The sequence below is a fragment of the Elgaria multicarinata genome, chromosome 22, assembly GCF_023053635.1.
Source record: "Elgaria multicarinata webbii isolate HBS135686 ecotype San Diego chromosome 22, rElgMul1.1.pri, whole genome shotgun sequence".
Taxonomy (NCBI): Eukaryota; Metazoa; Chordata; class Lepidosauria; order Squamata; family Anguidae; genus Elgaria; species Elgaria multicarinata.
Genome location: NC_086192.1, coordinates 9060499 through 9076038, shown reverse-complemented (window position 1 = coordinate 9076038; position 15540 = coordinate 9060499). Strand labels below are relative to the sequence as shown.

Sequence of the window (15540 nt, the reverse complement as noted above, 5' to 3'; positions counted from 1 at the left end):
GGAGAGCAGAAATGGGAAGCCGGTGGCCCTCCAGATGCTTTGACCTACAACAACGGCCATCATCCCTCACCGCTGGGCATGGTGGCTAGGGATGATGGGCGATGTAGTACAAGGCATCTGCGGGGCCACACGCTGCTCAAACCAGTGTGGTGTAGCGGTTAAAATGTTCAACTAGGAGTCCGGAGATCCGGGATCTAGTCCCCACTCAGCCATGGAAGTAAAAACATGGCTTTTTAACAAAGCCTTTGATGGTTAAACTCACTAGCACATTGTTTTAACTGTTTTAACTGCATCTATTGCTTTTAAATTACAACGTATTTCTTCAATTCTAAGACACACTTTCCCCCCCATATAAACACCTTTAAAAACGGGGTGCGTCTTAGAGTCGCAGGGTTGTCTTAGGGGGTTTTCTTTTCAGTTGGTGGTACTGAAATTAGGGTGCGTCTTACAATCGATGGCGTCTTACAATCGAAGAAATACGGCGTATTGTTTTAACTTGGATCATGGTTTAATTTGTTTTTAACTGTGTATATTTATTGTTTTATACTGTATGTTTTTATCGGTATGCCGCCCTGAGATCTGAGTGATATAGGGCAGGATATAAATATTTTAAATAAATAAATAAATAAATGGAAGCTCACTGGGTGACTTTGGGCCAGGCACAGACTCTCAGCCCAACCTACCTAACAGGGTTGTTGTTGTTGTGGAGATAAAAGGGAGAAGGGGAGGAGGATTATGTACGCTGCCTTGAGCTCTTTGGAGGAAAAAAGGCGGGATATAAATGTAATAATAAATATATAAATAAACGGGGGTTCGAGAGTGGTATTAGGACTGGGGAGATCTGGGTTCAAATCCCCACGCAGCCATGAAGCTCACTGGGTGACCCCCCTCTCTCTCTGCTTAACCTATTTCAGGGGGGCTAGGCCGACCATGAGGCAGAGCGAGGTGATCATGTGCCAGATCACGGTGGACTGGGGAGTGGTGGCAAAGGACTGGGGAGATCTGGGTTCAAAGGACTGGGGAGATCTGGGTTCAAATCCCCACGCAGCCATGAAGCTCACTGGGTGACCCCCCTCTCTCCCTGCTTAACCTATTTCAGGGGGGCTAGGCCGACCATGAGGCAGAGCGAGGTGATCATGTGCCAGATCACGGTGGACTGGGGAGTGGTGGCAAAGCTGTTGTGGTGGTTATCACTTATTACATTTATATGCCGACCCATAGCCAAAGCTCTCTGTGCAGTTTGCAAAAGTTAAAAACAGTGAACATTAACAAGGTGAACAGGAAGGAAAGTGGGTTCTTCGAGGTCACGAATGACTAACGTGGGTATGTGTGTGGGGCTAGCCCCTTGTTAACTCCTTGGGGAGACTGTCTTACTCCCAGACTGGAGGCCGAGCTGCATCCTCAGCCTCGCTTTGCATTTGTGCTTCACCCAATTCATTCCAAACCTCTTGACGCACAAGTAATTAAAAAAAAATAAAAAAGGTCACGGGTTCTCAAGTTCAAAGAGCCATTATTTATTTTATTTATTTATTTATTTTATTTATTTATTACATTTCTATACCGCCCAACTGAAAACTGGACTGAGGACCAGTTATCCAGAGGGTAACTGTCTATGTTCCCATGTTTACTGCGGTCCCCATGGCTCCCATTTACCAGGGGCAGCCTTGATTTTTGTTCCCCTTCTCCTCTCCCTGATACCCAGTATTCCTATTTCGACCTCATTTTGGCTTTGGGAGAGATTTCGGGGATGGATTGCCCATGCAGCAGAGGTTTCAGCTCCCACACGATCCTAGCCTACACTCACGTAAATGCGCGCGTGCTAAGGTGCTAATCCTCCTCCTGTAGCTGACGATGAGGCTCATTTCAAAGTGTGGCCTCGTACTAAGAGCATAAGAGCCCTGCTGGATCAGGCCAAGGGTCCATCTAGTCCAGCACTCTGTTCACACAGTGGCCAACCAGCTGTTGACAAGGAGCCCACAAGCAGGACATGAGTGCAACAGCACCCCCCCACCCATGTTCCCCAGCACACTGGTGCACACAGGCTTGCTGCCTCGAATACTGGAGACAGCACACAACCGTCAGGGCTAGTAGCCCTGGATCGCCTTCTCCTCCTCCAGGAATTTATCCAACCCCCTTTTCAAGCCTTCCAAATGGGTGGCCATCGCCACATCTTGTGCTAGCAGATTCCATAATTTAACTCTGCGCTGTGTGAAGAAGTACTATGGGAGGATTATCCCTTTCTGGTTCATCTTTAACCCCACCGGAAAACAAACATCCTCTTGGCAAAGCAAACAGGATCTGGGGCACACCAGGCGATGTTCAGGACTGGGGAGGAGAAAGGCGTTCTCAGCCAGAAATCTTTGGCGTGAGAGTAAAAGCGTTACAAGTACACTAGCAGCTCCATATTTTTGTCTGGAAAGCACTGGAGATGCAGTTTCTCAAGGTCACTGACCAGTTACTCCTTAATACACTCTCATGCACACTGGTGGCATGGCTGATGTCTGGTAAAGAGGCCTTCTAGAAGGCAACAGTCTCTCTCTCTTTCTCTCAGCAGTAGCTCTGGGCCCTCGGGTCCCACTCCATTACAGACTCATCGCTGCAATCAGACCATGCCCTGATCGCAAACGGTCACCCCCAATCAACATCAATGTCGGGCAAGTACAAGAAAGATGCAGAGTGACACTTCGCACTTGGTGTTGTCAAAGATGTCACTCCGGCGGACTCTCTTCAGCTGCACGCAAGCTGGCTTTCATTCATTCCCAATTAGCACGTCCGGTTCAATAAATCCATTCCACCCACAAATAAGCTCAGCATCCCCATAAAAACAAACAAACGAAAAACCAGGGCTAATTATTTTTTTTTACCATCTTTTTGTACTCCATCATCTAGTAAGCCTTTGGTTCAGGGGGCCGGCGGTCGATCAAGGGTTGCTGCTGAAAATGGCAGCCCCGTGTGAATTTTCTCACCCTTTCCCCGTGATATTTGGGAAGACACTCATGTCATTGCTTTGCCCTGCCAACGGGAGCCAATGAAATCAGAGTGGGAGCTGGTACCATCTGATGACACCACAACAAACAGTGGAGGGGGGGGGGCTTTGGTTTCGGTGGGGCTAAAGGAACTCTAAAGGAGTTTTCCATGGTGCTAAAACCCACCCCCAAAATCGGTTCAGCACCTTGGAGAGCTCATTTAAGGTTCTGAAACCCAGAATGGATTCACCGCCCCACCGAAATAGGAGCCACCAGATTCCTCTGCTACCTAAACATTTTGCGGAGAGGGAAGAGAACTCAACGCAGGGCTGCTGTTTTTGACGGCAGCTCCGTGTCAAGCATTTTTATCTAGTTCAGGCTTCAGTGCAGTGTTTCTCGGGGGACATTCTGAGGAAGGCAGCCTCCCCCCGCCCCCAGGACACTTATCTGGGTTTCCTTACAGAGAGGAGCCATAGGGGCAGTCAAGCTACTCTGAAAAACAGGTTCTCCACCACTACTCATCTCCTCTTGTGTCACAGACACTGCAGAGCACTCCCTAAAGGCCATCTTGCCTTGATAACTTCATAACTTTGATATCCTATCAATTCTTTGCAAGATACTCCAGTTCCAGGGAAGAGAAATCACTGAGGAAAAGATTCTCTAAGAAAGAAGTTTCAATACAATTGGGTTTAGTGCAAATTTAAGACTCAGACCTGGTTGCATGTAACGACAACCTAGAGTAAAGGGTGAATAAGAAAGGTCATTGAATTGTGGGTTGTCGTTACTTGTGAACCCTGCACTATGGTTTAACTATTGGTGATTAACCATGAACAATCAAGGAACAGGACCTATGTGAACCCTGAGTTGTTTGTAGTTAACAACCCATCGTTAAACCACAGGGCAGGGTTCGTACATAACGAAAACCCACGACTCAACAATAATCCATACTCTGCATTGTCGTTAAGTGCAAAACAGGTCATAACCTTTTCTTTTTTGAAAATGTTCTTACCTGTCCTTCTCCAACCGTCTCGGTATCAATAACCGTGACAATTCCAGGTACCAGGGGACTCCGCCGGATATTGCTGTGAGCCAAGATCTCCTCTTCTGTTGCTCCCGATGGCAGAGTGCCCGTCAACTGCGTCACGACTTTCCCCACCATGGTGAGCCCAGTTTTTATCGTCTATTTAAAAAGGAAAGAAAAGGACAGCCAAAACAAAACTCAGTGTTAAAATTGCGATTGATTTGACCATACAAGTTACACGGATACTCGATAGCGAAGGTAAAAACTCCCAAACTATATTTCCTTTAAAGCAGCACAAGGAGTAGAGGCACACAGAAACGAACACAAAAATACAAAAAAAAACTGCATGTACACAGAGGCACAAAAATGCAAAACGTGATCACGTTCATATACAGATCAAGGGTGTGATAATATATAGGAAAGGAACCTCTCGTGCAAAGCACTTGAGTCATTGCTGACTCCGAGAGGGACGCCTGCTGTCGCTGATGTTTTCTTGGCAGACTTTGTAGCGGGGTGGTTTGCTGTTGCCTTCCCCAGTCGTGGTTACCTTTCCCCCAGCTAGCTGGGTACTCATTTTACCAGCCTCGGAAGGATGGAAGGCTGAGGCGTTGACCTGAGCCGGCTGGCTGAGAACCAGCTTCCGCTGGGATCGAACTCAGGCTGTGGGGAGAGTTTCGGCTGCAGTAACTGCCGCTTACCACTCTGCGCCACATGAGGCATGTGGAAAGTGTGTGGGTTTCTAGCTAGCATCAAGAAGCAGGTACAATATGAACGCTGACGCCTATTTGTAACAGGTGTGATCCATCCCAAAGCTTCATGCTGCCGGCCAGTCGCAGAGGCCAACGCTGCAAATCCATAGGACGCTTCAGCATAAGCTGTCCCAAGATACCTATCTTGGCTTAAGTTCTACCTCCATGCCATGACATTCCCAGCCACAGCTCCAAATTCTCAGAGAAAAGGACACAGAACACGGGAACTGCATGTTCCCAACTGTTGCTATTTACCAGGCACCCCAATTTTTGGTAAATGCAATAATAAATAAATAAATAAGTGTTCCTATTTTGTCCTGCCTGCACCCATATGAACCTGGCCAGGCCCTAAAATTGGCCTCTTGAGGCCGTGCTCATAGAACTGCTGCCAAGAAGTGTTAGATTGGTGGGCACTCAAGACAGGGCCTTTTCTGTGGCAGCCCCCATGCCTTTGGGATTCCACTTCCAGATGGGCATGGACAACCTCTTCCCTGATGACTTTTAAATGGGCTTGGAAGATTTCTTGGCTGGATTCAAACACCACAGGTTTCGGTTTTGGATTTTTTTTTTAATGTTTTGCTAGTGCCCAATTGCTCCTGCTTGACCCCTCCTGCAAGCAAGAACGGCTAAACAAGCCAGGAACTTTGTATCCTGGGCTTAGTTAGCATGACATCTGAACCAGGAATTCTCTGGCTTGTCTCTCCCCTGACAAGCCGGGGTTGTATTTATTAAAATTAATTTATTAAATTTATATACCGCCTCATAGCCGAAGCTCTCTGGGCGGTTTACAAAAGTTAAAAACAGTAAACATTAAAAAAGTATACAAAATTTAAAACCGTCAAAAAATATAAAAACAACAGTATAAAACAGTATCCATTTTTTCAACAACAGTTCTGGGGTCCATTAAAAAACAAACAAACTTAGCATACGTTGTTAAATGCCTGGGAGAAGAGAAAGGCCTTAACCTGGCGCTGAAAAGATAACAATGTTGGTGCCAGGCAAGCCTCATTGGGGAGATCATTCCAGAATTAGGGGGCCACCACTGAAAAGGCCCTCTCCCTTGTTGCCATCCTCCGAGCTTCCCTCGGAGTAGGCACTCAGAGGAGGACCTTAGATGTTGAGCGCAGTGTACGGGTAGGTTCATGTCGGGAGAGGCGTTCCATCAGGTATTGCGGTCCCAAGCCGTGTAGGGCTTTATAGGTTAAAACCAGCACCCTGAATACACAAGAACCAACTGTGTCTCGCTCACAGCAAGTCAGATTGTTTTAAAATAAAATAAAATAAAAATACCATGATGTCAAAATGCGGCAATTGATTCCAAACTGCTATTAACCAATACTTATGTTTGGCATTCAATTTACAGTTTTAAATGTTGGTGTCACTTCTTTTTTAAAATAATTTTTGTGTGTGGCTGGTTTATATAATTTTACACTGCTTTACCCCACTGATATTTTTCATCTGCTGCTGGGGTAATATTTTTAGATATGTTGGTATGTTTGGGCTCAAGAATTCATGGCTTGTAACAGGTTATTTTCATATATTTTGAGCTTAATGTTTGGATAACGCAACTAGAAAGAGCCATCATTCCTCTTCAGGGTAGAGGTCGTTTCCCAAGGTCTCTTAAAAGCTAAAATCTCCTGAGTATTTTATTTCCAGTATATCTGTATGCAAACACCTGAGCACAAACGCTAATGCGCCATTCTACAAGTGACAGTTGCTGAACGACATTGTGAACTATCCATCAGACATTGTAGGACAATTGCGTTTGGATTGTTGACCATGCATTGTGGCTTATTTTTCTCAAACAAGCCCCCCTGAGGACACGTGGCTGGTTGTTGGGTTATTCAGGGTGGTTAAGAAGCCACACTGCATGGTTAATGAGTGACCCCATGGAAAATACACTGTGTTCAGACAGCACAATAACCCATAGTCAAACAACAACTGGGCATGTTTAGCCTTGAGAAGAGAAGGCTGAGGGGAGACATGATAGGATTCTTCAAATACTTGAAAGGTTGTCACACAGAGGAGAGCTAGGATCTCTGCAGAAGAGATCCTGGCCCTCCTCTGGACCCACAGGGAAGAGGCTTTTGAAGAAATGGGAAGGAGGTGCTTGAGAAATGGCTTCAACACCTAGCCATCAGAACTAGTAGTCAGTGAGAGCCTGAACCTCCATGAATATGTCTAATCCCTTTTTACATCTATCCAAACGGATGGCCACCATGACTTCTTGTGGAAGTGAATTCCATAGTTCAACTACATACAGTGTGAAGAAGTTCTTCCTTTTATCTATCCTAAATCTCCCACCAATCAGCTTCATGGGATTTCTGGGAGAGAGAGAGAGAGAGAGAGAGAGAGAGAGAGAGAGAGCAATGTCTCCCTATCCACTCTCTTCACCCCAGGAATAATTTTGTACACTTCACTCACTCTAAGCTAAACAGTTGTAACCTTTCCTCAAAGGGGAGCTGCTCCAGTCCCTTGGTCATTTCAATAGTGCTTTTCTGCACTTTGATTTTCCAATTTTCCAATACCCCTTTTAGGTGTGGTACCAGAACTGTACACAGTATTCCATGCGTGGTCATACCATAGATTTAAGAACATAAGAAGAGCCCTGATGCTGGATCAGACCAAGGGTCCATCTAGCCCAGCACTCTGTTCACACAGTGGCCAACCAGCCATCGGCCAGGGATGAACAAGCAGGACATGGTGCAACAGCACCCTCCCACCCATGTTCCCCAGCAACTGGTGCACACAGGCTTATTGCCTCGAATACTGGAGGCCGCACATAACCATCAGGGCTAGTAGCCATGGATAGCCTTCACCTCCAGGAATTTATCCAACCCCCTTTTCAAGCCATCCAAATGGGTGGCCATTACTACATCTTGTGGTAGTGAGTTCCATAGTTTAACTCTGCGCTGTATGAAGAAGTCCTTCATTTGTCCTGGATCTCCCACCCATCAGCTTCATGGGATGACCCTGGGTTCTAGTATTTTGAAAGAGGGAGAAAAATGTCTCCCTATCCACATTCTCAAATACCATTTGTATTAGGGCAGTATGATATTGGCAGCTTTACCTTCGATTCCTTTGCTAATTGTGACTAACATGGAATATACCTTTTTCACAGCAGTCATACACTGGGTGGAGATTTTTGTCAAGCTGTCCACCACAACCCCAAGATCTCTTTCTCGGTCAGTCACCACTAGCTTAGATCGTGTATCCAACATGTATCACCTTCCACTTACTTACACTTTACACTGCTTAAATCTCAAAAGAACTTGATACCGTATTTCTTCGATTCTAAGACGCACTTTTCCCCCCATATAAAACATCTCTAAAAACGGGGTGCGTCTTAGAATCGCGGGTGCAATTATTATTGTTAGAATCAAAGCTCTTTTTTCTGTCGGTGGTGCTGAAATTAGTGTGCGTCTTACAATCGAAGAAATACGGTATATAGTAGGAGAAAGTGAGACAGCAGACAGATCTGGCAATCTTACTCTAACCATCAAAATTTTTCTGCTAATGTTCAACCGAAATCTCCCCTCCTGCAATTTAAGCCCATGAGCTTTTGACCTAAGCGAAGAGTCCGTTGGAACTCGTTGCCCTCTTCTGTGTAGCAGGCCTCTAAGTATGTTGGTCCCTGTTTTCATCCGTGTCATGATGGAGGGTATGGGATCAGAGAGAGCTAAGCCCAGCCAATTCCGCTCCAAATATTTAATACCAGCCCTTTTCCCAGGGATAAATTGAAGGAGGCTCCAGGTATGGCAGAAGCCAGACCAGATAAAAGACGCCTCGGTATGTAAAATGACAAGCGAAGTTCTCCAATTCCAGTTCCAAAGGTTGCCCCGGGGGGGGGGGGCGAGGGAGAGAGAGAGAGAGAGAGAGAGAACCGGTTCAGATCACGGACTGGCGCATATAAGCCACAAATCAATTGCAACTGCTTTGTTTAGTGCTAAAAACTCAAACTGCAGTGATTAGAAAACACATTAGTGTTCATCAATTAGCAGCCGAGCATTCGGCTTGAATTATTCATGGGGAAATGACTTACACACAAGACTCTGTTAGTGTGTTGTCAGGAAAACCTCCGAAGGGCCAACAGAACCAGGCGCCACTGTGTATTGACGGCACCGATCCAGCCAGGAAGCCCGATTAACCTCTGAGATGCCTCCGTTGATGTACTTACCCCATTAATGCTAATGGAGATGCTACCACTTAAAAAAAAAAAAAGGAGGAGGAAAAAAAAAGTCGGAGCCAGACAAACCTTTATCAAAGGAAAAGTCTTTGGGTTTTTAAAGTCTCTTAGCAATAGACATATCCTGTCATTTGTGTCTTCTCCTCCTCGCTCCCCCGGCCTTTTTTAAACTCCCTCAACAAATGGGAAGAAATAAAATCCTTAAACAATTGGCACGCTGACAACTTCTTGGAAAAGAGCGCACACGCGCAAACAAGCAACCCTAGATGTAAGACCTTCAGCCTCAGTGGGCCTGTTCGTGCGGATCAGTTGTCCGGGGTGGGGTGGGGGGTAACAACAGCCCCAGAATTCATTTCAGCCTCCGGCGGTCTCATTGTAAGACCAGGCTGGGGTTGTAGGAGGCCTAAAGGTAGGGTGACCCTATGAAAAGGAGGACAGGGCTCCTGTATCTTTAACAGTTGTATTGAAAAGGGAATTTCTGCAGGTGTCATTTGTATGGAGAACCTGGTGAAATTCCCTCTTCATCACAGCAGTTAAAGCTGCAGGAACTATACTAGAGTGACCAGATTTAAAAGAGGGCAGGGCACCTGCAGCTTTAACTGTTGTGATGAAGAGGGAATTTCACCAGGTTCCCCATATATACAAAAGACACCTGCTGAAATTCCCTTTTCAATACAACTGTTAAAGATACAGGGGCCCTGTCCTCCTTTTCATAGGGTCACCCTACTAAAGGGAGACACAGAGGAGGCATTCTCCAGCTTGGGGTCTACAGCTTGAGCTAAGAGCTTAGGCCGGAGAAACTGCAGGCAGGCAAAAGGCTGGGTTGGGCCCATTGAAGGCTTCATCCTGCCTCCCAACGACAGGGGCTTTATCACTGCATGCCCCTACTCTAGGGTGGCCATGTGTCTTCTCTGAAAGAGGACAGCCCTCTATTTGAAAAGCTGCCAAAGGACGGTCCTCTATTAAAACGCATCCGCTCTTTCAGAGGTGAGCAACTTGAGGCCTGCCAGAATTTTTTGACCTAACAACGCCCGTCCTCCCTCACTGTGTCTGAAGGGTCGTCCTGGCCAATTCCAATTTAAAGCTAAAAAACTGTAAGACCCGTTGCCCGGCCACAGTGAGCACCTGGGCCGTGGGCTGAACGGCCAGCAACACTGGTCACAACAGCCCCCGCTACGATGAGACGTACTGTATTTCTACGGAAGGTACTGTAGTCATGTCTATATTTGCATATGCAATTGTGTGTCCTCTTTTTTAATTGGGTGATGCATTTCCTCTTTGGGGGTAATTTAGGGTGACCCTATGAAAAGGAGGACAGGGCTCCTGTATCTTTAACAGTTGTATTGAAAAGGGAATTTCAGCAGGTGTCCTTTGTATATATGGAGAACCTGGTGAAATTCTCTCTTCATCACAGCAGTTAAAGTTGCAGGTGCCCTGCCCTCTTTTAAATCTAGTCACTCTAGTATAGCTCCTGCAGCTTTAACTGTGGTGATGAAGAGGAAATTTCACCAGGTTCCCCATATATACAAAGGACACCTGCTGAAATTCCCTTTTCTATGCAACTGTTAAAGATACAGGAGCCTGGTCCTCCTTTTCATATGGTCACCCTAGGTAATTATCTTATTTCTCTGTCTGCATTCTGAGGCCTGGGCGTGCGCATGCTAGAACCTCAGCCTTAGGGCCATGAGGTTCCCTGGATACCCGTCCGGCGCGTGAGTGAGAGTGTGCAAAAATGCATTCATGAGATAGGTGAGGCATCAACAAACCGAAGCTTAATCCGTATGAAATCCCTTATTTACTTACTGCATTTCAATGCCACCCGGGAGCTGAAGGTCTCAGGGCAGCTCACAAAATAAAGGGTGAAAGGATAAAATACAGGGATAGAATAAAACAATGTAAACATTAAAGGATTAAAACAGCCAAAGTAAAACTGAGAGTTGAGGACTCCAGCAGCACAGGAAGATGAAGAAGAAGAAGAAGAAGAAGAAGAAGAAGAAGAAGAAGAAGAAGAAGAAGAAGAAGAAGAAGAAGAAGCAGCAGCAGCAGCAGCAGCAGAAGAAGCAGCCAGAAACGCGTTTTAAAAACTGAAGGAGTGGGAGAAGACAAAAGTCTTTACCTGACACTGTAAAGACCTCAAAACAGGCTCCAGGCAAGCCTCTCTGGGGACAGCCTCCTCCAACCTGGGTCCCTCCCCAGAAAAGGGCGCTCTTTTGCAGCTACCTCCCTCACCTCGTTTACCAGGGGAACCTGAAAAAGGGACCAACCCCTGGTGGACCAACCTCGAGCAAAGACAAGCCAATATGCTTTTCAGGAAACCAATTCCCACTGGTAGATTTTGAGGCTGCATGCACCCATTATGATGGACCCAATACCTGCGCCCGCAAGTAGAGTCCAAAAAAGGCATGCTGCGTTGACCTATATCTGCGTTGCATGCTGAGTGGCCCCATATCCACAAAACAGTTCTAGGAGCTTTCGTCTCGACCGGGAGCATGACTTTTGTAAAACTAAATCGGTCGTAATTGCTCGTTCAGGGCCGTATGGCCCCCAAATACTTTGCTTTACAACAGGGATAGCTCACAGTAGGGATGTCTGAAAAATTCGTTTTTCCTTGCAAAACATGCCCCGTTTGAAGCCCTGCACTGCGAACATGTGCTTGCGTCCATCTCATTCCTGATTCCCAGTTCGATTTGCACGGCTTTTCTGATTTGTGCAAATTCTCTCAGTGGACCGAATCAGCCCTGCTTTAGTCTAAGGAGATTTGCACAAATCTCTCGTTCGGTCGCTCCTCGGTTTGCAGAGGTTTCCTGTTTGCACAACGCGAGCAGCAATCACAAACGGGAACTGGGCACAAGCCGATAGGCAAGACAGTATTTGGGAAATCTTAGCACACTCTCCAACATGGCTCGCTTGCCCATCCCTAGCTCACAGCTATATACGGTTAGTGGGAAAATTCATTTCCCCCCAGCTACTGTGAGGATTGCTCAGAGGGAAAAGGGAAGACATCCCCCCCTCAGCTGCTGTGAGGATTGCTCAGAGGGAAAAGGGAAGACATCCCCCCCTCAGCTACTGTGAGGATTGCTCAGAGGGAATAGGGAAATCATTTCCCCCCAGCTACTGTGAGGATTGCTCAGAGGGAATAGGGAAGTCATTCCCCCCCCAGCTACTGTGAGGATTGCTCAGAGGGAATAGGGAAGTCATTCCCCCCCCAGCTACTGTGAGGATTGCTCAGAGGAAATAAGGAAATCATTTCCCCCCAGCTACTGTGAGGATTGCTCAGAGGGAATAGGGAAGTCATTCCCCCCCCCCAGCTACTGTGAGGATTGCTCAGAGGGAATAGGGAAATCATTTCCCCCCAACTACTGTGAGGATTGCTCAGAGGGAATAGGGAAGTCACCACCACCCCAGCTACTGTGAGGATTGCTCAGAGGGAATGGGGAAGTCAGAGGGGGTACAGATGACATTAGCATACCTGGTAGGCAAATAGTGCCAGTTCTGTGTCCCCGTGAGCCCTGGCACCACTACACGCCAGTTTTGAACGCATCCCAAATCCGATAGCTGAGGCAGAGCACTGCCTCTAAAGAGGAAAGTGTATGGTTCTAGCAGACAGTCTAGTAACCTGACCAGAACCTTTGGCATAGGGCAGGCTCTAGATCTGAAATAAAAGGGGGCCCAAGCAGGAATGACTGCACAGTGTCAGGCTTCAAGCGCCTGCTTAGGATAATGCCAAAAGGGGGGGGGAATCCTATTTCCTATACACACGCACAAACCCACACTGCCGTTTTCGACAAGACATTAATCACTACCGTTTTATAATCCACAAGCGATTAAACAAACGTCTGTAATTACGAGCAGATGCAATACTCCAGGCAGCAGGAAAGGAACTGCATTATAAACGCACAGTAAATTTTACATAGAGCAAGATGATATAATCAAAGAGCAGGTTAGAAAGAGCATCATTTAATTTATTTATGCAGACGTAAGACGTTACTGGAGGCATACAAGCATATCGCAGGGCATACAAGAACATTACAACTCAATTCTACGCATACACACACACACACACCCTCCAAAGTTTCAATTGAATTCAGTAACAACACATGCTGGAATTAGAAGGAAGTCATCTGCTAAGAACAGCAGGTCTGTGTCTCCTCTTCTGATCAACCTCCCGCTAGCAACATCAAGTCACATAAAACACGCGACATGGCACCTAAGAGATTCCCCAGCCTTCTTCACAAGCTGCGGCCCGTGGAGGGCGGGAAAACGTGGAGCACAATGATATCACACCGTGCGTTTTGTCTCGCTCTACATCACGCTGGAGGAAAAGACGCAGGGCTGCCGTTTTTAGTGGCAGCCATGCGTCCCCCCCAAACCGTCTAGTTCTGGCCGAACGAATTAGCTCAGTTTTGCAACTAAGATGTTTAGAGGAAAGGTAAATTTAGTAGTAGTAGTAGTAGTATCCCGCCTTTCGCTCAATACTGGGCCTCAAGGCGGCCTTACAAAATTTAAAAACATATGCATTTTAAAACCTATGAAAAGAAATATACAAAAGCTAAAAAATATATTAAATATATTACAATATTAAAACATTAAACATTTAAAATACATGACAATATTAAAAGTCCTTAGCGTAGACGGAGGCCCAGATTATTCGCCGAAGGCCTGCTGGAACAAAGAAGTTTTTGCCTGCTTCAGAAAGCCCATCAAGGAGGGAGCCGGTCTAGCTTCCCCAGGAAGAGAGTTCCAGAGCACCGGAGCAGCCACCGAGAAGGCCCTGTCCCGTGTTCCCACCAAGCGTGCCTGTGAAAATGGTGGGACTGAAAGAAGGGCTTCTCCAGAAGATCTCAAAGCACGGGCAGGCTCATAAGGGAGAATACGGTCTTTCAGATAACCTGGACCCGAGCCATATAAGGCTTTTTTATAGGTCATAACCAGCACTTTGAATTGCACTAACACTTGCATTTGCTGAGTTTTTTTTATTTCCCGCCCAAAAACGTTTCCCTAAGCTATTGGAGATTCCGGTCTGGTCTCTGCGCAGGCGCAAAGCCCATATGTGTGATGCATAGAGACCACGATGAAGAACCACAAATGATCCCCCTAATAGAGTTTTTCCCCAACCTGGCATCCTGCAGATGTGTCAAACAAAAACTCACAGCACACTGTCTGGTTCAGGGGTTTGGGGGGGCATCTAGAAGCAGTAGACCAACACGTTTGGAGGGTGCCAGGTTGGGGAAGGCTGCTCCAATACCAGTGAAATTGTGCACACGCAAAATTGTTTGGATTAGGACCCAACTGGATGAGTTAAGGGGGATCTTTAATCAGGGTCAGACTACACCTCCCATCATTACCAATGGCCATGCTGGGAGTTGTAGTCCAACACATCTGGAGGGAAATGGGCCAGGGAAGGAAATAAAAGCAGCGTACTTATCTCAGCAACAGCAGCAAAGGGCTGCCGTATGCTGTAGCAGAACAGGGGTGTAAGACAGCCAAAAAGAAGAAGAAGAAATAAATAACGCGTATTCCAATTCGGCCTCGTGCATTAGCCCGTAAATATCAGCATGAAGCCACTGTGCCACTTATTCCCTGGTGCAGTGAGCATGTTTGCGAATTTTTCTTTGGTAATCTTTAACCTTTCCCATGCCATATCAGCTGTCCTCCCAATCCATTAGTGCTAATGGCCGCGCTCTCACATAAGCTGTTAGTACTCATTAAGGAGTTATCAGGTAACAAGAGAAAACAGATGTGTGTGTGTGTGTGTGTCTGTGCTTGTGTGTTGTTAAACCACTTCTGCCAGTTTGGGATTTAAAAGACACAAAGAATGACCCGAGAGCACATGTTATTAGGTGACAAGGAAGTCTGGGAGTGTAAATCTGGTGTCTGACATTCAGAAAAATATCTCTCTCTCTCTCTCTCTCGACAACAAAAGTATTTTTGTTAAAAGGGCCAGCAGCAAACCCCCACTGTCTGCATTTTGGCCCTGTTCAGACAACACGCTAGGCCACGGTGGTTAAGCATTTTGAAAGCGAAATAGATAAAATAAATACAAAACCATGACTTTGCGTGTCATGTGAACCGTTCCTAACCACGGTGGCTACATAACCTTGGTTTAAACACACTCCCTAACCATTTGCTGCAAAGGGTTAACCATGGCTTAGCGTGTCATCTGAACAGGCCTGTTAAGAGGGGGTTTTTTTCCCCTCCCAAGTCCCCGCTGACAAAATGCCAGGTTATGGCATGACAGCTGCTGTAATGTAGTGGGCTGAAAGACCAGACTGCGAATCAAGATGCCGCCAGTTCAAATCTCACCATCAAATCTCACTGGGTGGTCCTGGGCGAGCCACTCTCTCTCAGCCTCAGTCCCCTGGCCTTACTGAGGTGTGGCTGACTTACATTACAAAGTTGTTGCAAGGATTACAACTTCATATCGCATTCGAAGCACTTGAAAACACTATACACATTTTAAGTATTATTATTAACAACAACAAGACGTTATAAAATTTGGAGGCGTGCAACGTTTCATTGAATAACTGATTAGTTCAAAAGGCATCTCCCGATTGATCAGGTAGCAGATGTTTCCATTTAACTTTTTATTTATTAAAACCAAAATGAAAGGTTGCATGT

At 46.3% G+C, this 15540-nt stretch overlaps 1 protein-coding gene across 5 annotated transcripts in view; it reads right to left on the bottom strand.

The window, feature by feature from the left end:
* Window positions 1-15540, bottom strand: part of BCAS3 (BCAS3 microtubule associated cell migration factor) — a 538487-nt gene that overhangs the window by 432577 nt on the left and 90370 nt on the right. For all 5 annotated transcript variants that reach the window (XM_063146608.1, XM_063146612.1, XM_063146611.1 and 2 more), the window contains one exon: window positions 3976-4146. In XM_063146608.1, coding sequence (XP_063002678.1) covers window positions 3976-4146 — 171 coding nt within the window. The remainder of the gene's footprint in view (window positions 1-3975; window positions 4147-15540) is intronic.